The sequence below is a fragment of the Semicossyphus pulcher genome, unplaced genomic scaffold, assembly GCF_022749685.1.
Source record: "Semicossyphus pulcher isolate SPU_LCO1_2020_fin unplaced genomic scaffold, fSemPul1.0.p SCAF_17, whole genome shotgun sequence".
Lineage (NCBI taxonomy): Eukaryota > Metazoa > Chordata > Actinopteri > Labriformes > Labridae > Semicossyphus > Semicossyphus pulcher.
In genome coordinates this window covers 20,359,842-20,385,899 of record NW_027211681.1, presented here as the reverse complement: position 1 = coordinate 20,385,899, position 26,058 = coordinate 20,359,842, and the positions used below count along the sequence as shown (strand labels likewise).

The window sequence follows — 26,058 nt, the reverse complement described above, 5'->3', positions numbered from 1 at the left end:
TGTGATTATCTATCATTATGTGTAATTTGACAGAAATGTGGAGTGGATTCAAATATGTTCATACCAAAATAAGACATTTAGAGGTTTGTGCAGCCCTTAGCGGAGGTATGTGCTCTCTGACTTTTTGTCTAGGTTTAACAGTACATTGTCTTGATTTTTTTAAGGATTTGTGTAACTTCAGCAAAAAAACTCACAGCTTTCTTTCCCACTTTCTTGTATCTGGAGAAATCAGTGGCTGTTTGGCAGGCAGGCAGACTTTGTAGTTCATGTTTGAGAGATTGGCAGGAGTTCAGCAGGAGGGTGAGGCAGGATGTTAAATCGGATCCTCCACTCAAGCAAAGTATGCATAGAGAAAAATGTTAATGCTGACCACCAGGAGCGCGTTCACGCAGCAGAACCTGGACCAGAACACGCTCTCTCTGACACTGAGCACCCTGGGAGTTGGAGTTTCCTCTGATCGCCGAGCTGCTGAGATGCACAGCCCTGCACCCTGACCACATGTCACCCGCCGGTTTGGCTCAGAGCCTGTAGGAACACACACACACACACACACACACACACACACACACACACACAGCAGAAACAGGAAGTTACTCAAGCCATAACTATACAGATGACTGTAAATCACATGGTGGCTGGTTTTATTCCTAGTGGCGTGATTATTCAGACTCTTACCCTGGGAACTACGGTGGCTGACAGAGGACACTTTCTGTAGGGGAATTTCTCTTGTTGGCTCTTCAGTTAGAGTCCACCAGGTCAGGTTACACACCTGGGAGAGGGAAATAGGAATATAAGATAATCTTATTTATTGAAAAGCTATTAAATTAATACATAAATGCAACTGAACAAAAACTACTTTGTTGACATCCTGAGGTAAAAGATTCACACATTTTGGGAAATATGATCTTTGGCTTTCTTAAAGACAGTTAGAAGAGAAGACCAATACCAATACTCTCATGTTGGTACATTAAATATAAATAGCTTGCTAGCTTAGATTAGCATAAAGACTGCAGAAACTGGGAGTCAGCTAACCTGGTAAAGATAGATACATCCAAGATATAACTGATTCATTTTTAAGCTGAAGTGGTTCTTGTAAGTGTGTTTTCTTTAATTTTGACAGTGCCATGCTAGCTGTTTCCCGTCTTTATGCTAAGCTAGGCTAACCTGCTGTTGGCTAAGGCTTCTTATTTAACAGACAGATATGAGAGTAGTATCAAACTCTTCGTCTCATTCTCTGCAATAACAAAATGTGCAGATATCCAAATTTTCAAACTCTTCTACAGAGGGGTATTGCATTCGCTGTTTTTCTGAATTAATGATATACTTCAATATCCTGCGATGAGCTGTCATTACACCAAAGATTGATTTTATGAAAGCATGCATGTCCCACCTGTTGAGTTACATCCTGTTTTATTTAAGTTTGGGGCTAAGACATTGGGAGATACTTGTGTCTTTAAGTAATATAGATGGTATTGTTAGTTTCTTGCCCGGCGCAGGCACCTCAGGACTTTATGGTTGTTCAGACAGAAAGCCCATTCTGATCTGCTATCTCGTTAATTCAGAAAAACAAGGCAGTGAATGCAATATGCTTCCGTATTGATGAGACTGTATTTATTAATTTTGTAGTCATTTTACCAGCTCAGTTTTATACTCTTCTTGCAAGACAGTAAGGCCAATCTGAAGTGTAAACATTGTAATATTACTCAGCTTTGTACTTATACATTGCTCCATTTTATTCTTCACATATATTATTAGCAATTCCTCACACTAGTTAAATTAGAGCCATCATAGCTAGCATGGATTAGCTTGTTTTTGCAACAAAATTCACCTAAGATTTTCTGCATTTTTTAAGCATACACAGTTCTGACATACATTATGATTAGTTGTGTGTACAAAGGAGTTTTTATGATTATAGGGAGTATGACTGTGTGGTGCTTGTGCATCATACAGGGGAGGTTTAACAAATCAAGTTTTGGCTAAATGTGAATTGTGACATTGCGAGCATTTCATCAGAACCACTCCTGTTTGCACTGTGAGTTCATGCACAGGCCAGAGTAATGTCAGATGTGACAAATGGGTCAACAGCTTTAATAAGATTGAAATATGCAGCCTTTCGTTGCAACAATAGTTTGTACTGTAAGGATTTGCTCTGTGGTTGTTGATCTTATGGCTTTAGATAGTTTGTCTTGAAGGTCAATACCTGTTCCTTAACTTTACATTAATCTCCTTTATGTTCAGCAGATAACAATACAGGTGTATCAACAGCAAAATACTCCCATAAGTCTACTTCTCCATTAGTTATGTTACTTATGGTGTTGTTGTGTACACACCTGTTCGTGGCTAGGCGGTGGTGTGAGCAGTGTTACTACAGTAACAACGATAGCAGTGAGCCCACACAGCAAGATGGCGAAATGAAGGTAGTGGACGCTGCGCAGCACCGCAGGCGCCGAGTCCACAACGCCACATCTGGGAGGCGGGAAGGCAAACTCCAGCACCATCCTACACACACCCACCACCAGACCCACCATCAGGCCCCAGAAAGCACCCTGAAAACACATAAACACAAACATAAAAGCACATACAGGTTATATATCATGCCTCTCTTTATTGACCCGCTGAACTTCCTGCTCCTAAAAGTATCAGTGTAATTCCAGCAACAAGCCCAGGTCACACTTGGGTGTATTTGGCTCGCAGCACTCTCACTTTCCCACCATGATAATCTGTCATTGTCGTGTCATTTCTCACTTAAGTAGACAAACGTGCTGCAGCGACACAAATAACTCTCTGTCTCCTGCACTGCTCATCCCTCAGCAAAGAATGTGATCCGTGCAGTTCCACTCAACGCTAATAAAAATAATGAGATTGTCACGGTACACACAGTAAACAACTTTGCCCAACTTCACTTCTTATCTTCCTTGTTTTTTAACTCTTCTCCCTGAAAAACATTTGTCATTCTTGTAATGTCAGAAATTTTTGGGCAATGGTCTGTTTTTCAGGTTTTAGCTCATATAATGTTCAAACATTAAAACATGAACGTGCTTTAGTTTTAAATTAAAACTGTAAGAGATGGAGTTGAACACATCAAAAGACACCACATGAGCTTCATATAACGACATAAATTACAGGATCAATTAGTTTTTTATGAGCTGCAGCTGTTGTTCAAAGACACGTCATGTTCCCATGTATTCTCTTTTGTTTGCTCTCTGCTGTGTCAGACTAGTCAGCATGAGACACATCCTGAGCGCTCACTTATGCCCTTTGACCCCATGAGTCAACACTATTAAGATTCTTCCAGCTATATGATCAATGAGTTTATATGAACAAATAAAAAGCTCACACCTTTTATGTAACAGTGCTATTGACCCTTCTCAATAACTTTTTATGGGTTTAAAGTGAAATGGTATCGGATGGCCGTGGTATTTAACAACCTCTCCAGTGAGCGACTTTGTGCAAGACTTTGAGGCATACAGATTTAAATGGTGCTAAATTTGGTATGAATGTGAAAGTTTTTAAACATCAGGGTTTCTCAAAAGCTTTAATTAAATTGCATTAAATTGACAATGTTTCAGTGTGCCGTACTTTAGCTGCTGAAACAAGGCTAAAGAGGCTACAGGTAGTTAGCAGCAGAGGGAAAATGTACTTATTAGCACAGCTAATGTTCTGTTGTAAAGCAGCTGTAATGTTTATAATGCTTGTTAATTTAAGCGTGTTAGCATGCTAACCTTTGTCAACCTGTCAAATTTTATCACAACCTATCCAAGAGCCGTCGACAGTTATCTAAAAATGTCAACTTGCACTGTAGTCAAATTTAGGGAAAGTTGGTTAACTGGCAACAGTGCTAGCTTACAGCTATGTGAAGCTATACTTAGGCACAGTAATTTTTTATTTAAATGCTAATGTGTTCACAATGACAATGCTAACATTCTGTTGTTTAGCAGCTGTATTGTTAATAATGCTTGTGATCTATATTTTTGTGTGTTAGCAAGCTAACCTTTGCTAATTAGAACTAAGAATAAAACACGGTTGAGACTTTGGCCTACTGTGCAGGTATTTGGTATAATACTCAATTTTTTCCCTTGACCTGATGATGGCGCTTGATAAAAAATAGGAGCCACCAAAGGCATTAGAATTCATCCTCAGGGGGACATGATTTTGCAACCTGTCAAATTTCATCATAACCTATCCAAAAGCTGTAGAGACATTTATCTTAAAATGTCAAACTGCACTGTAGTAAAATGTAGGTAAAGCAAGGTATTATTTTTGCTGTTAAAGAGGCTAAAGATGCAACAGCATGCTAGCTAGCAGCTATGTGAAACTATACTTATCGGCACAGTAATTTTTTTATGCTAATGTCAGCATGCTAAAATGCTCACAATAACAATGCTAGCATCCTGGTGTTTCGCAGCTATAATGTTAAGCCAAATTTTGTGTTATAGCATGCTAACTTTTGCTAATTGTGCAGGTATTTGGTAAAATGCTCAATTTGGAAAATTCCCCTTGAATTTACCTGATAACACTATGTAAGAAATAGGGGCCACATCATTAGAATTCATCCTCAGGGGGACATGAGTCTCTGCAGCCAAATGTCATCATAAGCTATCCATTTGCTGTTGATACATTCCTCTAAAACTGTAGAAAGAAATGGGGGATGATGCATTTCGTGACTATATTTTAATGTGAAGTTAGTTTTGCTGTTGAAACAAGTCAAAACAGGCAACAGCTAGGCTAGCCAGCAGCTATGTTAAACTATACTCATACTCATATAAAAAGTTATGGGTTTACCAAAGTTATTAGAATTTGTCCTCAGGGGGACATGAATATTGGTGAATAGCTGTGCTGTACATGATGTACATGCTATACTACATACATACAAATTGCTGGTGGCACTGTCGGAAGAATCAGCGGATGACCAAAGTCAGAAGCATTCATCCTCTGGGGAACATGAATGTCTGCACAAAAATTAATGGGAATCAATTCAGTCGTAATCTAGAGTTTTCAATCTGGACCAACAGGGTGGGCTGACTCACATAGAGCTGCTAGCATGGCTAAAACCATTTATGTAACAGAGACATCCTGCATGTCACAATGTTTGCTGGGCTACTGCCAACCCCTGTTGTAAAACATTAGATAGTAAACTTAAACAGACTCTTTGTAGCTTCATCCAGAGTTAGAGAGGGGTAATATTTACATTAAAGAGGAAGAACCTTTTCATTCTGGCAAACCTGAGAATATCCTCTGTATTTAATAGCTAAACAGCATGTCCACAGAGAGCAGACACACCCAGAACTTGCTCTATTAAAACTGAGTTTCAATGTTGACTATCCAGCAGACTGGTCCTTACATGCAGTCGAAAGATGTCTCAACACGTGTGTTATTGGCTCTGGGCTGATACACATTCTTACCATGGCAGTGTCATTCTTTTTATCTCACTCTGTAAATCTTTATCTTCTAATAATCACACTTTCCCTTATTGCACTCTGTTATCAGCCAGAAGCAATAGCTCTAATTTATTCCTGTCAAGGAGCAGCACAGTCATGCTGGCAACTACAGAGGAAATGATAAACAATACACTTCATAAAAAGTGTGGGTAACACACACAGATATTCCCTTTTGCATGCACACATACACACAGACTTCTCACATAGCAGTGAGGGTTGTTGGCAGCTGGATCCCATGTGAGGCTAATAAAACCGTGCAACAGTACAGTGTAGGAGAGAGGACAAACAGAGCACCAAAGAAAAACTCAAAACACCGGAAAGTTCTCATGAGTAGTTTGGTGGCTAGAATAGAGTACATTATGAATTAAGTTTGAATATTTTTGTGTGAGTGTTGTCCCGTGTAGATTTCCTGCCTTACAGATTTTATATATGTGTGAAATGAATATTATACGTTTGGGACTTTTAAGCACTGTTTAAGGACATCTCATTAGGCATTTTTCAGCATTTTATGTATAAATCTGTTAATAAATTCATAAATGAAAAAAGTCAATTACTGTCATTATTTGGACCCTTTGTAGACTTGCATATGTTACCTGTTCATTGGTCCTTGTCCAGAAAACAGCCAACGTGAAGACAGCAGTGACGGGTGGAGCGAGGTAGCTCGTCACTGACTGGATATAAACATACAGCTGGCCACTGTTGGCAGACTGCAGGATGGGGATCCACACCACGCTCACCACCACCAAGATCACAGTCACGATCCTGGAACAAAAAGTACACCTCTTTCGCTTTCTGTACCCACAAACTTCCCTTTCCTTGACTGATACTGGCACCAAAAGTTAACCCTCTACAAGCATGATCAGAGTGCATGTTTAAAGTTTAAAATGAGTCCTACCTCCCGACCAGTAGCAGCTCTCGCTCTGAGGCCCGTGGGCGATGTTTCTTCCAGATGTCCATGGTGAAGAGTGTGGAGCTGCTGTTGAAGATGGAGGTCAGCGAGGACATCAGAGCAGCCATCATCACCGCTATCATAAGACCCCGCAAGCCTGTAATACAACCAGAGATAAACAGCTGCAAAAACATGTTAAGAAGCATGTTTTTAGAGCTGTATGAATGAGAGGAGGATTCTTACCACTTGGCATGAGTTCGATGACCAATTTGGGAAAAGCGATGTTGGAGCATCCCACCTCAGCTCCACACACGCGCACACACTCTTCTGGATCCACACACCCCACAGAGTCTGCAATATGAAGACAGTCACAGGTAATGGAAGATGTAACAAAATATAGTACTCATGCACAATTCATGTTTCTGCTCTAGTTTGTACTTATGCTGAGGTCTGGAGCTGGGGTATAATCCCACTTCAATGGGCCTACAAAAGTAGCTCTTGTAAAAGGGCAAAATTGTGTGTATTACATATTTTTAAAAACAGTAAATGTTTTGCAGGTTAAATGAGCTGAGTTGCAGTGGCAAATTATTAAAAGCTAATTAAAGGTTCCTATGTTTTGTATGCACAAGTCTTAGTTTTTGAAGTAACTAGCACCTAAAGCTGATAAATATCCTTTTAAGTGGAGTAAAAAGTGACATAATTCCCTCTTAAATGCAAGACAGAGAGGTAAAAAGGCATAATAAATAAAGTAACAGAACCACAAATTTGAAATTAGGCTAATTATAGTACTTGAATTACATTTCACCACAGCCTATACACCTAAACATAGTTCTATTTTAATCAGTAGTCTATTAAACCAGTCTTACATCAATCATTTGATGACTCAAGCCTACCTAATGACTTTAAATTTTAGTCATGATATGACAGCAGATAAAAACAAACTATTAAGTCCCATAGTGTGAGTAAACTTGTCAAACTGGGTTGGTTATTAACTGTACAGGATTTCTCTCCGTCTGTCCAGACAGGAGGGTGGAGTTTGAAGCCTCTCTTTCCTAACCAACTACCGGACACTCCGCCTTTCTGCCCACGGTACAGAGCTTCCGTTGCCGAATTCCAGGGTCAGACACTCACCCGCTGCTCCTCGTTACACATTGGACCCAGATGAACTTTCTGTCTGGAGGAACTTTTCAAAGAAAACATAAGGAGGATATAAACCGACATCGTCCCGAAGCAAGGGGAAGTTGAGACTCGCAAGCGCCACGTTGGTGATGTTAACAACTGTTTGTGCTTCGGGGAACTCATCAACAGATGCCATTTTTGTGCTTTGAGCAACTGTTTCGTTCAGACTTTAAAGAAAGAAGAAATGTGACTCGTCAGCGCAACAGTCCGCCTGAGTCACCCTCAGTTTCAACACATTTAAATGGAGGATTAATGACTAGGTTCTTTATCTCAAGTACGTGTTCCGCTTCGGCTTGACTCATTGGCAGACACGTATTATAACCCAGACCCTTTCTCCGAGTCTGCCGGGCCCCGCGGCTGGAGCAGCTGAACTGGGTCGACGCTGGAGTTGCCCGGCCCCTGTCAGGTGAAAGGCGTGTCTTTGGGTGGAGGTGCTTTGTTCAAAGAAACACCTGAGTGTGTGTGTGTGTCAGTAACAGGAGCTTTGGGCTGAATTGGAGTCCGTTTTGAGGAAGTTAACTAGCGGTTTATCTCCCTCACATGAGGTGGGTTTGTTTACCACCTCACGGGCCCAGGTCACGCGGACACATTATGGACCGTTATGATCATTCGCAATTTTTCGAAGTTTGAGCGTTTGGACCGAGGAGTGGAAACTGAGAGAGTGGTTTCAGAGTGGTTTCAGTACTTAACTATTTATTGACCGGTGGATATACTGCGATAATGGCGTTGTCTCAGATCCAGTGTCTGGACGACCACCACGTCAACTGGCGCGTGAGCGAGAGCAAACCGGAGTTTTTCTACAGCGAGGACCAACGGCTGGCGCTAGAAGCTCTCATCACTAAGGGCCGCGATGCGTTCATGGACTTAATCCGCGAGAAAAACGTCCGGGAGTTCCTCTCGGAACCGGAGCTGGAACGGATTGCACAGGTAGCGGAACTCTACCGGCCTGGGCACGAGCATCACCAGAAGCCAGAGACCCCGGGGCCGGGGAACACTACCCCGGGGCTGGGGAACATCACCCCGGGATCCGGGGAAGAACATGAAGACGGTGAGGTGTCGCTCGAGTACTGGCCAGACCGGTCTGAGTTCTCAGTGGCGGAGCTGGACCTCGGTTGGCCCGAGGCCATTTCTTACAGAGGGGTCACGCGCGTGACCGTGTACACCCAACCTCCAACTGGTGGACACACGCACATCAAAGAGGTGGTGCGCAAGAGCATTGCATCAGCCCAGAAGGTAGGCAGTGAGGAAGATGATGGTGGTGACTATGATGCAGCGATTAACTGTTAAGAGGATCTCAACTAAATCAAACATTTAAACAAACAGAAATAACTTACAATACTTGGATTTGAAAGAGAACACTTTTGGGTAACAACTACATCACAATGCCTCATGGTTTTAATATTATTTTAGTTGCTCTGTGTAGTCCACTACCACAACACCACAAAGTAAACTGTGATTGTTTAACACAGTAAAGAAAATAACTATACAAGCTTTTCAAATGTATCAAAGGGTCTTTGTGATCATAGCTGAAATGATTGATTAGTTGATTAGTCCATCGACGGAAAGTTAATCAGCAACTATTTGATTAAGTCATTTGCCCATCAGAAACACCAGACATTCTCTGGTTCAAGCTCGTCCAACGTCAGCATTTCTAGTTTCTGTGCTGTCTTCAAGACTTCAAGATAGGATTTTAGAAAAGTGCATATTATACCGTCCAATTACGAAAATAATGGGCATAAAAGACTTGCTTTGCTGTTTTCTTCATTTACACTGCTCACAGCTATGCAGTTGTACACTATGCCAGGTCATATCTAGCCACAGTTAACTCAAAATGCCTTATTTGGACTGAATAGAATCCATTGTTGCTCTTATTTACATCCATCTAGAGTTAATTTTTTTGTACATTTCCTTCTCCTTAGTTTGGTCCGTCTGTGTTTTACAGACCTACTTCCCTTTTACTCCTTCTCTCCCACATGCAAACAACAAACTTTTGATGCAACAAGTCAGATCTTGACACGCCAGTGGAAAAAAATGCAGTGACGTCAGTGAATACATTAGATGTCAACCCCTTATGCAGCACCTCTGACATACATAAATGCTGGCACATGAAGTCACACTTTGGCCCAAATCTACAAAGACTCAAGTTAATTAGACTCAGTTCAACAGTAGAGTACTTTTTTATGACTTGGAAGGCACTGCAGGCAGTCATCCAGGCAATAACTTTTTCCCCAATGCTGTTTTTCAGCCGAGCTTACCTGACTTTAAATTATTTGTACTTTTTCAAATCATGCACTAGAATTTATTTCAAGTTATCTTCTTTACTTTCGATGTTTTGTAACTTTATTTAGACTGACATGACCATGTTTCATCCTACACAAGTATATTAACAATAAAGTTGATTTAAAATCCAGGGGTTAACTATTCTAACCTTGCCAGCTTTTCCCAGAGCTATTTTCTTCTTCAGCTTGTCCAGGAAGTTGCCAGTCTTTGGGCCACAATTGTGCAGTTGTGCAGTTCTAAAAATTTAAACTGGGTCAAGTGAAAGTGAATAGACAGCACTGTGTGAAGAGGTGCCATGCTGTCACTAGATTTGCTGTGTAGTTGAACCCACATTGTCCAGCCGCTTCACACTCTATCGCCACTTTGCAAAGCACCCTTTGTGTCCAGCAGTTTCTTTGTGGTGCAGACAAATAGTTTGACTTTAACGGTTAGAATTACTTCTTAGATGCAGTTCTCACAAGTGCTCAGCGCCCCTTGAGGATTTATTCGGCGCAATATTGTTTATATGATCAGCTTAAATCTAAAACCCACCCTCACTGACCAGGAAAAGCTAACACCATTTGTGGTTTCCTCTGTGTGTTTATTTTGGGTGCATGTGTGCAGGTGATAGCCGTGGTGATGGATGTGTTTACGGACGTGGATATCTTTCGAGACCTGCTGGATGCTGCCTACAAACGCAAAATTCCTGTATACATTATCATCGACCAGGCTGCGGTCCCCAGTTTTCTTTCCATGTGTGGCAGAGCTGATATGCACCGCGGACATCTAAAGGTACGTAGACAAACACACAATCAGATGATGTTTTGATAAGCAGGGGGATAAGCTAGTCGGATAGATGGCAACTCTGGATATGCATATAATAATAGAAAATGTTTGCTTTAGAAGGCTCCCTGTCCAACTCTTCAAATTAAATTTTTCATTAAAGACATATAAGTATATCACTATAAAAGGGAATTGAATGAAAGTAGGGCACATGAGGATGAAGGTGTGACATGTTTCTGCCTGCAGGCTTTGGTTATGTGCATGCACCAGCTAGTTTCTCACCATAGGCTGAATTTCTTTGTTAATCTTTGCCTCTCTGAGTTGAACTGGTCCAGGCACTAACAGAAAATACTTACTGAGTCAAGGGGGCTTGCTAGATATTTTGCACCCTAGGCCAGAAAAGACAGTAAGCACATACCCGTCTGTGCTGCAGGCAATTAGATAAGCCACGCACTCACTCTCTCTGTTCTCTCTGTGACATGGTTATCTCTCATTTCTCCTTCCTTCTTCCTCACAGCGTTTGTCGCCAGACATCCCCTCTCTTTAAACTGCTTTCTTATCTGCAATCTCTACTGTCATCATCATCATTTACGACTTCTGTGCTTAGCGTCTCCTGTGAGATTTCGCACAGAACGTTTACTTTTGAGGCAACGCTTGGCCTGGAACCACACCCTTATCGCGGGACCAAAGACAAACACAGCAGGGTGTGTCATACAAGCATGCACATACATAGATACAATCCATGCTCTAACCTGTAGAGTCATGAGGTTGTAGTGGTATTAAAGGAGAAGGACTGTTCTTGAAAACTCATACTTTTCTGCCTCCCCATTCTCGTCGCCTTTATTTCCCTTTTGTTCACTCAAATCCTTCCTCCCATTTACAGTAATTCCCCAAAGAGCCTCTCCTTACACAGCATTTACCCTGTATGTATGTGTGTGTGTGTAGAATCTGCGTGTGCGCTGCTGTGGAGGTGTGGAGTTCTTCACACGATCGGCACAGAAGGTGCGTGGATCCCTGAGCCAGAAGTTCCTCCTGGTAGATGGAGACAGAGCCATCTCTGGCTCCTACAGGTGAGCAGGGTGCTGTACAGTATGTTGTAAATGTGCAAGAACACAGTGCATTTCTGCAGAATTATGAAAAGTATACTGGCTTGATTTTCATAAAACTTGGTGGAAGTGTAAGCCAGGGCAAAAGAAAAAACAAATTACATTTGAACTGGATCTCACTTAAAAATAAGCCATAATATTGACCAAATTGTACAACCAGTGTCTAAATACTAGCCAATCGAATACACAAACAGCAAACAAATGTCCTCCTGAAAATACGAAAATACTTTTTTTTTCGGTTTTTATGTGAAATATTTCCAGTTTTAGAAATACATCATGAATGCACGGCTGAGATAATGAAGCTTCCACTATTTACAACCATAAATTGATATAATGCTAATAGCTTTGGTAATATATCTGGACATATATAGAAGTTGCTTTTGCAGATTTATCTATCTTAGAGGTGTGGCCTGTTGGTCATGGAAGAGGTTTGTGCTCTGTAGTGTTTTTTTCAAGCTGATTAATATTTTTGTATTTATTATCCATGCAACTTAAAGGGGAGCACATTTAAATTCAAACCTAAGGAAGTGTTTCCTTGCCAATGTGCCAAATATTGCTAAGTGCTACTCATGGTGATTCATGTTGGGCCTCTGTTTAAATAACATAACAAAGAGTCGGTCTAGAGCTGCTCTTTTTGTAAAGTGTCTTGAGATAACTGGTTATGATTTGGCGCTATACAAATAAAATTTGATTGATTGATTGATTGAAACCCATTGGAATTTATCACCAGACTCTCAACAGGGCATTTTGGTACCTGTCAGCTCATTGTTTTGCTTTTCTGGACTGCATCTTTACTGCCTTATCTTACATCCAGCCTCATTCAGTTATATCAACAGCTGTTAGCGGCAAAAAAGTAAATAGGCAGCTGTTAGCTAACACGGTCACCATAACAACTTAATAACAAAGGATGAAATGTCAATATTTAGTTAACAGCTTTGTATGCTGCTATAAAGGCCAAAAAAAATGCTTGAAGCATTGTTGCAGCATGCAAAATTGATCATTCACCATTACATAAACATTCTCCTCCATGTGAGTGTTGCTGTTGCCAGTGTCCAAAAAAGTTAAAGTGTGGACGAAACATGTGAACGAGGATAATTATCATGATCATAATGTTATAAATTACTTCAGGGTACAAGTATGTGGTGAAATGATCAACCTTTAAGTTTCATTTCCTTAGTCTGACTCGTGACAGAGAAGAACAAACTACTTCTATTGAAAATGTTTTTTTCAACATTGTTAACTGTGCACTACTTGATTAAGTTGCTTTTTACTCCTCTGTAAGCACATTCCTACATACAAAACAAAAAAATCTTGTTTGTGTACACATACTTTACCAGGATTATTCATTACACTTTTATGACGGGGAGGGTCAATGAGAGCAAGCGCTATTTTATGTGGATCCTGATTACCGTGCATATAAAACAATAAAAAGTTATAGTTAACATAATCGAATGAGCAAAAAAGAAACATGAGCTTCTACTCATTTAAAGGGATCAGCTCATCTAAGCTAAGAAGTGCTTTGTAACTTAATAGAAAGCAATTCAATTTTCTTACTGCCAATGACTGCCACCTAACTTTATCATGTACCATCATGTAAATGTATGTGTTTTCTAAAGCCATCTCATCGAAGCAATACATTCCCTCAGTGCTTGCTATACTAACAGAGAAAGTGGAGTTATTCAGCCTGTGGAGCCGTGCCACTGGTGCCTTGTTATACCAGTTTGCAATGCCCACAGGCTGCCTGGGCCTTGGCCTTTCTCCACTGCATTTGTTAAGCAGTCTACGAATATCCAGTAGGCCAAAATATTGTTAAAATGCCTGTGCTTGTAGAACAGCAGATTGTGCAGCTACGAAAAGCTGCGCCCCAGAGACACAGAACACATCTGCAACCTATTAAGGCGTTTTTCGACTACATACCTCACATGGGTAGATAGAGATATGGTTGAAAATTGGTGAACAATCCCTTTAAGAGACGAGAGGGTGCATATAATAAAATGTCCATAGTCAATGATGGATAAAAAAGTTGATTTGAAAATTTGCTTATATACAAACCTTACGTCTTTAAATGGATGACAGTCTGCCAATGAATAAAGCCAAACTTTTGCAAGGGGGTTCACTGCTCTAAATGTTTTTGTCTGTGTCTGTGCTTTTCCAGCTTCACCTGGTCCTCATCCCGTTTGGACCGTAACCTCATCACTGTGATCACAGGACAAGCAGTGGAGACCTTCGACCTGCAGTTTCAAGAACTTTTCCTCACATCCAGAGGTGTGTCTCTCAACAAGGTTCCCATGGTAGATGAACCAATCCCTGACCCGATCCCTATTGCTGCTCCTGTTCCGGTTTCAGCTGCTATTGCAAGGAAGCTTGTTAATCCCAAATATGCCCTTGTGGCTACCGGAAACCACATAAGTCCAACTTCTTCTGACCAAAATTCCAGCAGCAAAAATCCCACTGGGCTTAAGATCCCGAAGGGACGTCTTAGGGGGGTTATTGAAGAGCCGAACATACATCCTGGATTGGCTCATCTGGAGAAAGCTTACCTGATCCCGTACCTGCCCACCTGGCCAGAGCCAGACCCACCAAGCGATGTGATTGGGTTCATCAACATCAGGGATGATAAGCGAGCCAATCAGGTTCACCTACAGAGGTCAGAGAGGTTTGAGGTCAGCCAGGCTATACGCTTCACCTCACCACTGATGCTACCCCCACAGACTGAGAAACCTGCTTTAAGACGGGATGCAAACACGGCAGGAGCAGGAGAGAAACCTTCTGTGGATAAAGGTACAGACGCCTCAACTCCTGTGAGTCCAACCAAAAAGCAGCCTAAAAAGCAAACACACACGGCTCCTAATAATGACCAAACTGATGCAACAGATTCCAGAGTCCCCCCTCAGCAGTCAGACACACACAAACCAAATACACACACTCCTACATCAGCATCCAATGTTCCTGCTGATTCACAACTAACAGACGCTGCTAAACAAACTCCAGAGACTCCACAAACTGTTGCACCTCCTGTTCCCAAACGCCGTACACTGCAGTTAGTCATAGACCCTGCCCCCTCAGAGCAGGTTGGCCAACCACAAGTCACTCTGATGAAAATGGACCAATTGGAGAGTCTAGAAGGCCCAAAGAGAATCCATGAGAAGATGACCCCAGGCCGTAGCCATATAATATTAAATGACGACGGCAGGGACTCGGGCAGCAACGGTGACGGCAGCCAAGACAGCACAAAGGTCATATGTGACCTAGCAGCCAATGATGATCCCTCTAGCACTTCCACAGCATCAGAGGAGGAATTTTTTGATTGTTCCCAGCCTGAGCCGAGAGACCCATTGACCAACCGAGTGACAACAGGGTCAGGTCGCGGGCACCGCCTTGGAGAGGGGGTCAACATGATGGCCCGCCTCTCCCAGAGCATGCTGGACTTACGGGAGCCCACCAGGTCTGAGGACAGCGCCAACCTCATCCGCCAATCACAGCAGCTCCGCAGGCACCCCTCACCACATAGGCACATTGGACAGGTGAGCCCACTGTAGAAATTATTTCAATATTTCTTACCCATTGGTATGAATCAGTTAGTTAAACAATAACTCAATTCTTTTACATGCAATACGTGGCCAGATATTATTAAGTCATTTATCAACAAAAATGCCACATTTAAGCTTATTCCAGGTTTTCAAATGTGAGGGTTTGTTGCATTTTCTTTTCTTTAACAATATAAGTCTCGAGAATTTAGACAGGTTTTTTGGTCTGAGAATGTAGGGAAAAAAACAATCAAATGGTTGATATGATTAAAGTTGTAATCTCGAAGATCTCAGTTTTGTTCTCTTTGGCGGCACCTATAAACGGTAATTGCGGGAACACTTCCCAGATATCCAGACAGTGTTGCATGTGTGACGTCCACGGTTGGCTCTGGTTGTAGCTCTGTTTGCCTTCATCTGAGCGTCGAGTTTGTTTCTTTTTCTTTGGATTTTCACTTATTTTTGAAGTTTTATCTGTAGTCATCCATCTTTTCTTTGTTTGTTCAGCCATAGTAGATTACTGTTTACTCGCAACACTTGCAGAGAGCTGAAAAGCAGCCGCTTAGCTCCGCCTACCCTCTCTGGCAGACCAACCACTGCTGGGTGATGGAAAACGCGTCACTAATTGGGCACCGCTTGTGATTTTTTACTGCAAAAGTCGCCACAGACACCCAGTCTGTGATACTGCAAATGCAAAGGCTTTCATCAGTGGGCCATAGGCTCAATCGCCATTGTGTTACCTCATTCTGTGATAGATAGAGACTTAACAGACATTTACTTACATGAAAATCTTTGAGATTATCACTTTAATATGATTACGTAGAAATATGAAGAAATAATCAACAGATTCAAAAGAAGGTTAATTTTCTCTGCAATTGAATTTATTTTAGTTTTGGACAGTTGGTCTGATAAAATTACCCCAATAAAGACCTTACTGTGGGAAATTTTGATGGTTTTGTTGTCTTTTTTTTGACATATACAGACGGAATAATTAATCAGTGAATTACGGCCTTAGATGACACTGACAGGTAGATGTTGATACAATTCTTGTGTTATGTTTTAGATATCTTTTAATGTTTCATGTGTTGTAGTGCAGAACTTCTCAGGATTACTGCTTGTTTTGAACGTGTTCGCAGCACGGTTCAGTGATATTGGAAAAACACAGAGGCTCTCTTCCAAAAACATTTATAAAAATCCTCCTATAAAGGGTGTGTTCCTCCAGCGGTGTCAAAGCAGGTTACTACCTGCTTACAGTAAACATGTCCTCCTTTTTTCCTGCTTAAAAGGTGTGTGCATGTGTAGTTGTCTGCCCACATCTGTGTGCACGCACCTGGATAGAGAGCTCGGCTGATCATGCCGGGAAGGATTATGAAGATGAAAGGCAGCATCTTCAGATACGCAGCCAGAATTGATGCTCCTTTCACGTGACTCATGTTCTTAGCAGACAGGGACCGCTGCACAATGACCTGCAGAAACACAAATATTAACTATAATAGTACACATAAGACATAGAACCAAGAAATGTGTAATTGAACACTGTTAAATAAAGTTAGATACAATGAAGTAAGGTTAAAATAAAGTGCAATTTACATGCTTTAATTAAAAGAACAAATGCAGTTAAAGCACATAATTCATATAATGAAATGACACTTTAAAGTATTGTGTTTTTTAGAAAGGGTTAACAGTCCCATCTGGCTTATTAAAATTGCCTCTGAAACCAACAAGCAACACCTACAAATGTGCTAAAATCGGTGTTGCATACAATCTTCTTTGGGATCTTAGGAATACTCTTTAAAGGTTGACCCAGATAGGAATCAAAAGAGTTGGAGTTGTTTAATCAGGTTGTAATAAACCCATGGATTACATTTTGAAAGTACTTTAAAAATTAAAAATAATAATGATAATTTAGGAAATTTTTAAGGCGCAAATTAGAATTAAAACTACATTTTTAAAAAAATGTATAAACAACAATGATCCTGCAGCTATAGTGAATATTTTCCCATGTTACAAAGAAGCAAAACATGCTGTGGCCAGAGCACTGTAGCCTGCGTTTTTTTAAGAAGTTTCCCCATGTTTTTTTAACAGGCCCAATTAGCAGTTGTAATGTACAGTTTTGGATGATCCATAATTCTTTCGGGTAAATGATTTCAAACATCAAAGAGGAAACTCGTTAGCTTGTTAGCTTGTAAGCACTTAAGTAGATTTAACCATCTGTAAAGGGGACGTGTAGTGTTTGCCGTCTCATAAGGTTCATTGTGATGAAAGGGGAAGTAGATCTATGAATCATCTGCATAAAAAAGGAAACTGACAGGATGCTTTTGAAATATTTTAGCATATAAATAAAGAATAGTGGGGCGCCACTTTAACTAAGCGGTTAAATCACGTGTCCCATAGGCCCTAGGTTCGACTCCCAACCTCGGCCCTTCGTCGCATGTCATCCCCACTCTCTCTTTCCTGGTTTCCGGCACTATCCACTGTCCTCTCTCTCTCTCTCTCTCTCTCTCTCTCTCTCTCTCAATAAAGGCATAAACGGTCAAAAAAAATAAGTAAAGAATAGTAAAGGACCAAGGATTGATCCCTGAGGTACTCCCTATGTGAAATGGGTTGTACTAGTAGTCTTCTGGACTCCATGATGTTCTTCTTATCTCTATCTTCTCTTTCTCTCTGTCCAGTTGTTCCAGACCTCAAGATCTCCAGGTCGTGATGGACGATTGACAGGAGCTAAAGTAGTCCTTGCTAAACCAGGAAGTTATCACCGCCCTACCCGAGCAGCTGGCCCTGTGATTGGAGGACACCGTTACTGGCATGGTCAAACGCTGCACTCTGACTCATCTCAGCTGCACGCGGAGACTCGCTCCAGCCGGTCTCCACGACGCCACAGCCCTGGTTACAGGAAGACGGATCACAACTCACCACAGCCACCAGCCAACCCTACAGGCTTACTGGGAGTATCTTTCTCAAAACTGAACAATTTAAAGCACTTAAGGGCACGAGGTGGAGCGCCGCAGAAGAAAATGTCTCAAAATAACAAGGATACCAGGTAATACTGTGGACCAGTACTGTACAAAATGGTGATTGATGTTACGAAATTGGTGACTCTTCATTTTGGAATCTTCGATATGTCTGCCATGTGTTTCCTGTTTTCATAGCTTGAGGACTTCTGTAATTGGGACATTTTGACTATGTCAACAAGGGTTGGCAATTTTACTTGATATGTTTGAAGAGGCACTGGCTGTAAATGCATCCCATCACCTTCCAATCCAGTTTTTATTGGTGAAAGGCTCTTGAACGCTGATATCTGGGACAACATAAAGATATATCAGCTCATATTTGTATGTTTACGAAAATATATGAATAAACCCTTATTAGCATAGTTTCCTTAAACGTGTTTATCCAAGAGTTGTGTTAAGAGTTCCACCATAAGCAGGGTATGTTTGTAGGTGATTAACAGTCCTAAGGGACACTGTGACGGTGTGATAGTATTCCCTTGTAAAATATCTTTATTACCTCAACTGCTTTTCTTCTTCCGATTTTCGTACTCTACTGTTTTTTTCCCATATCGAACCTACACAGACAGATGTGGTGTATGTGGGGAGACAGTACAAGTCATGCTCATGTGTTGATAACACTGTGATGGGTTACTGATGTTGAAAGGGTAGGGCTACTGTGCTAATTGCTCTCATATATTTGGCAGATGAAATGGACTACCTGTGCAGGTATAGATAGGTGGTACATTTGGAATTGTAATCACTGATGTGGGACCAAAAGGGATGTTGTAAATAAAAAAGACTTTGTTGATGATCCAGCTGCATTGTTGTCTCAACTGTTTCAGGTAAATCACCAGAAAACATATCTGGAAATCATCCAGAACAGCTTGATGATTGTGTACAGAGAGATATTGAAGAGTATGTCAAAGGCTCCTGCATGCCTGTGTTATGGGTTTGGCACAAACTCTTCATCAGGGCAACAGGAAGAAGCTTTACATTTTATATTTCTTTTGCTGAGATTTGTGGATGAAGCCACATCAGTAAAATTGAGTCTGATCAGGCAAGAAGTATGAAGAAAACCAAACTAATTTTACAGTAAGAATGAAAGGTCGAACTTGCCATTGGAAACAGAAGTCAAACAATCTTACCGCAAGGTTCATTTTTAGCAGTGCTGGGGTATTTTACTGTACTGTTGTCAGGGAGAGAACATTGCCACATAAGCAGATAGTTACCAAAAACGTGTGCTGGTATCATGTTACATTTTGCAGCAACTTTCTTGTTCCTCTTTGACCAACTTTTGTAGTTTAGTGAACTCAATGTGTCTAGTGTTAAATTTCCAGATTTCCAAATTAAAGACCAGTGGGCTCAAGTGACTCTGCCCCTCTTCCCATTAATACAGATTTTCATGCGGCTTGATTCAGGTCGGGCTGATTCCATTTGGGTACAGAGGAATGCCTTCCTTCCAGCCCTAATTTCCTTTGGGAATCAATCTGGAGATGATATGAAAGTCTTCACATTATGTTCTGAGAAAAATTACTTAGTCAATTTTGAGAAAGTTTTTTTTTGGATGTGCTCATTTTCTATTAAAATTCCCAATTTTCCATATCAAAAGACCATTGGGCACAAGGAAATCCGGTAAGGCAAGGAGGTGATTTTACAGACAAATGTACAAGCATGTGTTATTTTCTCTGACAGATAACTTAACCCTCCCTCCTGTTTAAATAGATCTTCATGTGGCCTGATTCAGGTTGGGCCAATCAGAATCCTTTGCAGAGGCGTGCCTTTGAGGCAAGATGGCTTCCACTGATGTATTTCACTCTGAATCTCCTATTGCGTCAGAATTAAACAAACTGGACAGAAATTTCTATTTAATCATGTAGTGCAATTTGAATTGGATGTTAGAATTTGCTACCTAGCTTAGCTGCCCTCCAATACTTCACACCTGTCGTCTCCCCCAATTCAACTTTTTGGAAATGGAAAATGAGCTGTTCCCTGGTTTGTCTACACATTATGTTCTGAATACATTAATTAAATTACTTCATTTGTTTTGAGAAAGTTTCCCCCCTTTAATATAGTGAGGGCTTCTGTGGTGCGCCTCTAGTGGTTTTCAGGGGAACTGCATTTTACAGCACATCTGCAGCAGTGGCGTTTTCGGCTTGTTTTTCCTGCACATTCATATGTTTGTATATATGCGTAAATGTACCTGGTCGGAGCACCAGTACCAGGTTGCCAGAATTGTGAGTCCCAGAGTCATGCCGGGCCAGGGCAGGTCTCCAGTGACCGCGTCCCTGAACAGGTGCATGGCGTCCTGACGTGGCAGGTGGCAGGTACTGTTGGGGATGATTTTACTGGGCACCGCCATGCTGTACACACGCTCCAGGTTTCCATAGCCGCCAATCTTGTTAAAAGCTGTGGACCAGAAACACAACTCCAGCGATACAACCCATAAAATAACTTCACAGCTTGTTTATAAATTATAATTGTACACACCAGTAATTGTCAGGATGATGGCCCCTATTATCATGACAAATGTCTGCAGGGTGTCGGTGTAGATGACAGCAGCAAGACCACCTGAAAAGAAGTTTGGGAATCTTTTCACAGCAGTTCATCTAACAAGCACGACATAGTTTAAACCAGATGTAACTCTGTATATGTGCGTGGTTGTTTGTGTACCTGCTATAGTGTAGAGAGCAGTGACCACTAGCATGAGGACAGTGGACAGGTAGAGGTTCCATCCCAGACACACCTGAACAAACAAGGCTCCAGAGTACAGGTCGGTCTGGGGAAACACAACACATCTGTCAACAACGTCAGCAAAACATTCAGCCTGATAGCAGACGATGTTGGTAAATGAGCAAATGTTTTATTGTGCGCGTGTAACATCGTCGTACTGATATCTTCGTAAACACGGACAACAGCAGCGAGAGGACGGCCAGGTACGTTCTGATCCTCTCTCCTCCGAAACGACGGCCCAGGTACTCCGGCATTGTCACGATCTGAACACAGACATTTAAACATCTTCAACAGAAAACAACAGCTGCACAGAAGAAGGAGACTGAAGGAGCTCCGGTTGGTTTAAAGAGGTATATGACGTTTTTATTAGCAGCTATTGTGAAGAAGTTTGACTTGTTCATGCTTCACGTTTTGATATAATAATTACATACCAGCAAATTCAGTTATTTATGTTTCCTAGAAGACAGTCACGCGTGTGTATGTGTGTGTATGTGTATTGTGTTTGTGTGAGTATTGTGACACCTTGTTGGGGAATTTTCAAGGCGGGGAATGTTGATGAGGAGAATGTCTCGGCACCCAAATGTACCTGCTGAACCAGCCTTAACAAGCAGACACTTACCCAAGTGTGTGTGTGTGTGTGTTTGTGCAAACTAACCCCTGAGGAAATGTAGACAGGTACAAACACCCAGGCCAGGGCCAGCAGCACATAGGTGGCCTGAGAGGAACAGAGAAAGAGGATAAAGACGTTTGACCTGTCATGTTGTCAATGGTCGCTTCAGGAAGTAGAAGTTTCTCGTAAAACTTTGATCTTTTGGTGCTCTGCAGGTTTACCTGCAATATTCACACCGTCGCCGTGGACTGACTCATGTATTACAAACCACCTATCACAGCTGGTTGGTATTTAAAATGATCTGCTACTGCCCCCTACAGCCAGAAGCCTGCAAAAGCAGCCTGTTAAAGGAAGTAAACCTGCCAAAAAAATAATTGTATCTCTGTCTAGAAAGCCAATTTCAAAGAGGTAATTTGGTAATTTCATTTAACAGAAATGAGTCACTGTTGTTTTTGTTGACACAAATAACCCTGTGTGTCTAGTCAGCTCTGTAAATACAGCACACAACAAAGGAAAACACACTTGTAAGGATTAGCTGTCTAGTTCTGCTTCATTCCAGACAATGCTGGGTTTTGTAACAATTAATATCTAATCAAAATAGCATCTCATAATGTTCTATTGAGTCTTTGATGTCAATGGATATGTGCATGTATGCGTGTCTACTCACGTTCCATTCAAAGCCAGTGACAGCGATGCCTCCAGCAGCTCCAGTCCCAGCCAGACCGATAAACAACCCGGAGCCTTCCGAACTGGCAAAGAGAGACGCTCCAATCTGTGCACACCAGTGACAGAGAAAGTGTTTAGAAGCACTAATACAACAATGTTAAAATACAATTAAAAGTGATGCATTCATAATCTTACAAGTAAAGGTATTAGGAGCGGGGCCCCTCCAAAGGGTCTTATTATAAATCAGTCAGAGAGGTCACAAGATGATCATCGGGGTAGGAAAGAGTAAAAAAAACCCACTAAAATAACTTCTTGAGGTGATTTGTTTGACTTTCCTCTTTTATGTCTGTTGGTCTTAAACTGTTAGATTAAACTATGTGAGATGTTTTGAAGGGAAATAACCAACAACTCATATGCTGTTTTTATGCTGTTAGTTTCTACTAGGTATGAGGTCATACTAGCCATGCCGCTATGCCTGTTTAGCAACATATGTGTATGCTGTAATTGTGTATTTTGAGATGTTTCACTCTTTACAAAGGCATAGCTGCAGAAAGCTCAACCAGACTACAGCATGGTGGGCAGGGTTATCCCTTGTGGAGTGAGTGACAATTCTCTCTAACCAATCAGTGTTCTTCAGGGGTTTTAACTCCACCTTTAAGTGTTGGCAAAGCTTGCTTGGAACCTCAGCAAAGGGTTCCAGGTGCTATGGACAGCTTTTTACAAAAAAACAAAAAGAATAGCTCCAAGAAAGTCGACTCCAACCCAACCATCCATCCATCCATTATCTATACCACTTATCCTGTTCAGGGTCGCGGGGGACTAGAGCCTATCCCAGCTGTCAGCTAGATAGATGCGGGGTACACCCTGGACTGATTGCCAGTCCAACACAGGGCTGACACATTGAGACAGTGAACCTAACGAGCATGTCTTCAGACTGTGTGAGGAAGCCGGAGCACCTCGAGGGAATCCAGGCATGCAAGGGGAGAACATGCAAACAAGGCCCTCTTCATCTGAACAAAGGGACCTTCTAGCTGTGAGGCGATAGCGCTGACCACTGCTCCACCGTGCAGCCCCCAAGCCAACCAATCACTACTTTTTGTGTAAGGGGTCACAGGCTACCAGGATTGGTAGCAGCAAATCTGATCTTTAACTGTGGGTTAATTATACAAGCTCATCTTTATCTGAAAAGTAAGTAGCTGTATAAAGTAACATAAAATGAAATCTGCATAGAGGAAGAACTCCTATATATTTTTGGTAAGTCTACAAAGAAAATCCCACATGCTGTTTATCTGTGAACATGCCAGGGGTTACGTGGAGCATCACTGCTTTACAATTACACTCAGAATCGCTGCTCGACCAGTTTATAAGACAAAACTTTCCTCCCACAACACAAGAATTTAACACCATTCTCTGGCCTTTATCTGCAAAAACATTAGTAGTGTTAGACTCACCGGCCACCAGGCCATGTCCCGTCCAGCCAGGAAGTATCCGCTCAGAGTGTTCCTGCTCACCCTGCATGAAGACTGACAGAGAAAACTGTTACACACACACACATAAACTGAACATACAAACACACACAAACATATACACCTCTGGCTCTCACCCAGATGCCCACAGCGAGGTTGAGAAGAAAGTATGTTACGATGACGATAATGTCAGAGATGCTGAAGGACTGAGGCAGGTCGTAGAAGTTGATGGTGGAGTTAGACATCCTCAGTGTTCACAACAACACACACTCTTAAAATCACACTTAAAACACACAGCTTTCCACACACATACAAACACAAACTTGGGGAATCTAACTGTTAAACCTGTGCTGTCAATCTTAACAACCCCTTTTCGTGATCTGACACAGAAGACCTACTTTGCAAACACCTTAAACACCAAGAAGAACACATTACACTCCCTAAAAACGCAAGAAACCAGCAGATAATTTTATAAACACCCTCATCCTTTAAATAACTTTAAACACTACAAAACAGCAGTCTTACTAACATGAACACACACACACACACTGTCAAACACACACTCCGGCCCTTGGTAAAAGTCCCTTCTCGGCTGATCTACCAGCAGTTACTAGCCTGAGACGGCGTGTTTGGTGTATGTGTGAAGAGGGCCGTCCCCTGGCTGAATTGATGATTAAACACATCACCTTAATGTGGCACCTGCAGCACGCTGACACACACGCTGTGCTAGGGGATAATGGAGTGTGTGGTGTGGCTGAGAAATGGAGTACAGCAGATGCTCATGTGGACCAGAGTCCATGCTGTACACACACACACACACACACACACACACACACACACAGACAGACACGCACACACGGATGGTCAATCATTTGTGATGACAAGTTTATAATCATTAGCGTCTAAACACACAAACATCTGCTGTAAGTGCTAAGTACGAGAAACAGAGGCTGGTTTCATTCGGTTACTTTTAGGAATGAGAAAGTTTTACACGTTTTTCACAAAAGTTTTTTAGTCCAATAAGACTTTTAAAACATTAAAAACTAAGAAAAAAATAGTGTAGACAAAAGATTTTACTCAATTTAGAGACTTTTGGAGGACTTTTCTTTAAATCATTACATCCATAGTTAATTGAATCATTTGTGGTTTTGATTTAATTTAATACCCTGACAATAATACTGTTTTTTAACAATGTTGTGTTGTTGTATCTGACTCTTACTCTGGCAGTTATACTTATTACTGGCATTTATATTTAAATCACTATGGATCCCATTTCTCAGCATTATCTTTATTATTTTATTGTACAATATAATGCACATATTTTAAGGATTTCTTACTTATTACTACTTACTTTCTTATTATTTATATTTTTTTCTTTGTGCCCTATATTCTCTCTGTATCAGAGCGACTGTAATGCCCAAATTCCCTTCTCGATAATTTCTTGTATGAAAGGTACTATACAAAAACATTTTATTATTTAAAAAAATAAAACAATTAAAATATGTATTGCCATACCAGACATACAAATACAACATCACAACACACTTTCCCAAATTATATTTTATTTAATCATTTATATCAAAAAGGTGAAATCTCCATGTTTCAATATGTCCTCAGACACAGAACAGAGTATTGTGAATAGAGCAGGGTACACTAGAGAAGAGCCACGTCCTTGATTTAAATGTCGTCTGAAATAAGCGCTGGTCTGGTAATTTTTCACTTAGCGACAGCATAAGGGGAACGAGAAGTCCGAGATGAAACGAAAGAACTGTTGACTGAGTTTGCCTTCGTGCTTCCTGATGTGAAATTAACTCAGTGTCACACACAAACTGCTGCTCACTGTTTGTCTGCTCTACAGAGCAGATGGCGGCGATGGAGGCACCCTGACGTCACTCACATCATCATCAATCTCTCTCTCACACACTGAGGACAAAATGTCAATGCTTAAGATGACCTTTTTGTGCAATAAAACTTTAGAATTTAGATAGATATTATTTCCTGTTAAAAATATTTTGTTTGTAATCTGAAAATTGTTTATTCCAAGACAAGGCAAATACAAAAAGGTAACACATCTAAATGCATAGGCAATATGTGAATGTATATGTTAATTTTTTATGTCTGCATGCTGTGTAGTTTGTAGTCATACTATAATTGTAGTTTATATTAAGTGTTAAGTATGGTAAGGTGCTATATGGTTAAAAGTAGTTTCCATGTGCATTATCTGGAGAGTTTTTGTTTGATTACATCAGGCCGACTAAGAAAATCAATGCAGATATTTAGTGTAAAAAGATCCCAAGGAAACACACATGCCTATTATTATTCAACAGATTTATGTAGGCCTAATATCTAAATATTGAGAGGAATAACAACCTTCCTCGGGCAAACATACCAGTGTGCTTTGGATCGAGCCACTTAACG

The 26,058-nt window shown here is 41.1% G+C and overlaps 2 protein-coding genes across 2 annotated transcripts; one reads left to right on the top strand and one right to left on the bottom strand.

The window, feature by feature from the left end:
* Positions 1 to 73: 73 nt before the first annotated feature.
* slc5a10 (solute carrier family 5 member 10) lies at positions 74 to 23,655 on the bottom strand. Its single transcript, XM_069666031.1, has 14 exons — positions 23,626 to 23,655; positions 22,176 to 22,280; positions 21,554 to 21,613; positions 21,057 to 21,161; positions 20,839 to 20,944; positions 20,656 to 20,736; positions 20,369 to 20,574; positions 16,509 to 16,644; positions 6,571 to 6,678; positions 6,334 to 6,484; positions 6,032 to 6,200; positions 2,331 to 2,546; positions 676 to 769; positions 74 to 525 (listed from the first exon to the last, which is right to left on the bottom strand). Exons 1-14 carry the CDS (start codon positions 23,638 to 23,640, stop codon positions 332 to 334), a joined length of 1,746 nt encoding a protein of 581 aa, XP_069522132.1. The 5' UTR covers positions 23,641 to 23,655; the 3' UTR covers positions 74 to 331.
* Positions 7,444 to 18,976, top strand: fam83gb (family with sequence similarity 83 member Gb). The gene is made up of 5 exons (XM_069666030.1): positions 7,444 to 8,739; positions 10,390 to 10,557; positions 11,494 to 11,618; positions 13,810 to 15,178; positions 17,851 to 18,976. The coding sequence occupies exons 1-5, from the start codon at positions 8,227 to 8,229 to the stop codon at positions 18,220 to 18,222; spliced, it is 2,547 nt and encodes an 848-aa protein (XP_069522131.1). The 5' UTR covers positions 7,444 to 8,226; the 3' UTR covers positions 18,223 to 18,976.
* Positions 23,656 to 26,058: the final 2,403 nt, after the last annotated feature.

Bases quoted from the DNA above. Each gene is read 5' to 3' on its own strand.
- fam83gb (XM_069666030.1), top strand. From the start codon at position 8,227: ATGGCGTTGTCTCAGATCCAGTGTCTGGACGACCACCACGTCAACTGG. The intron at 8,740-10,389 runs GTAGGCAGTGAG...GCATGTGTGCAG, and splicing joins GCATTGCATCAGCCCAGAAG to GTGATAGCCGTGGTGATGGA. The intron at 15,179-17,850 runs GTGAGCCCACTG...CTCTCTGTCCAG, and splicing joins CACATAGGCACATTGGACAG to TTGTTCCAGACCTCAAGATC.
- slc5a10 (XM_069666031.1), bottom strand. The intron at 20,945-21,056 runs GTACGACGATGT...GTGTTTCCCCAG, and splicing joins CCGTGTTTACGAAGATATCA to ACCGACCTGTACTCTGGAGC. The intron at 6,201-6,333 runs GTAGGACTCATT...TTTTTGTTCCAG, and splicing joins GAGCTGCTACTGGTCGGGAG to GATCGTGACTGTGATCTTGG.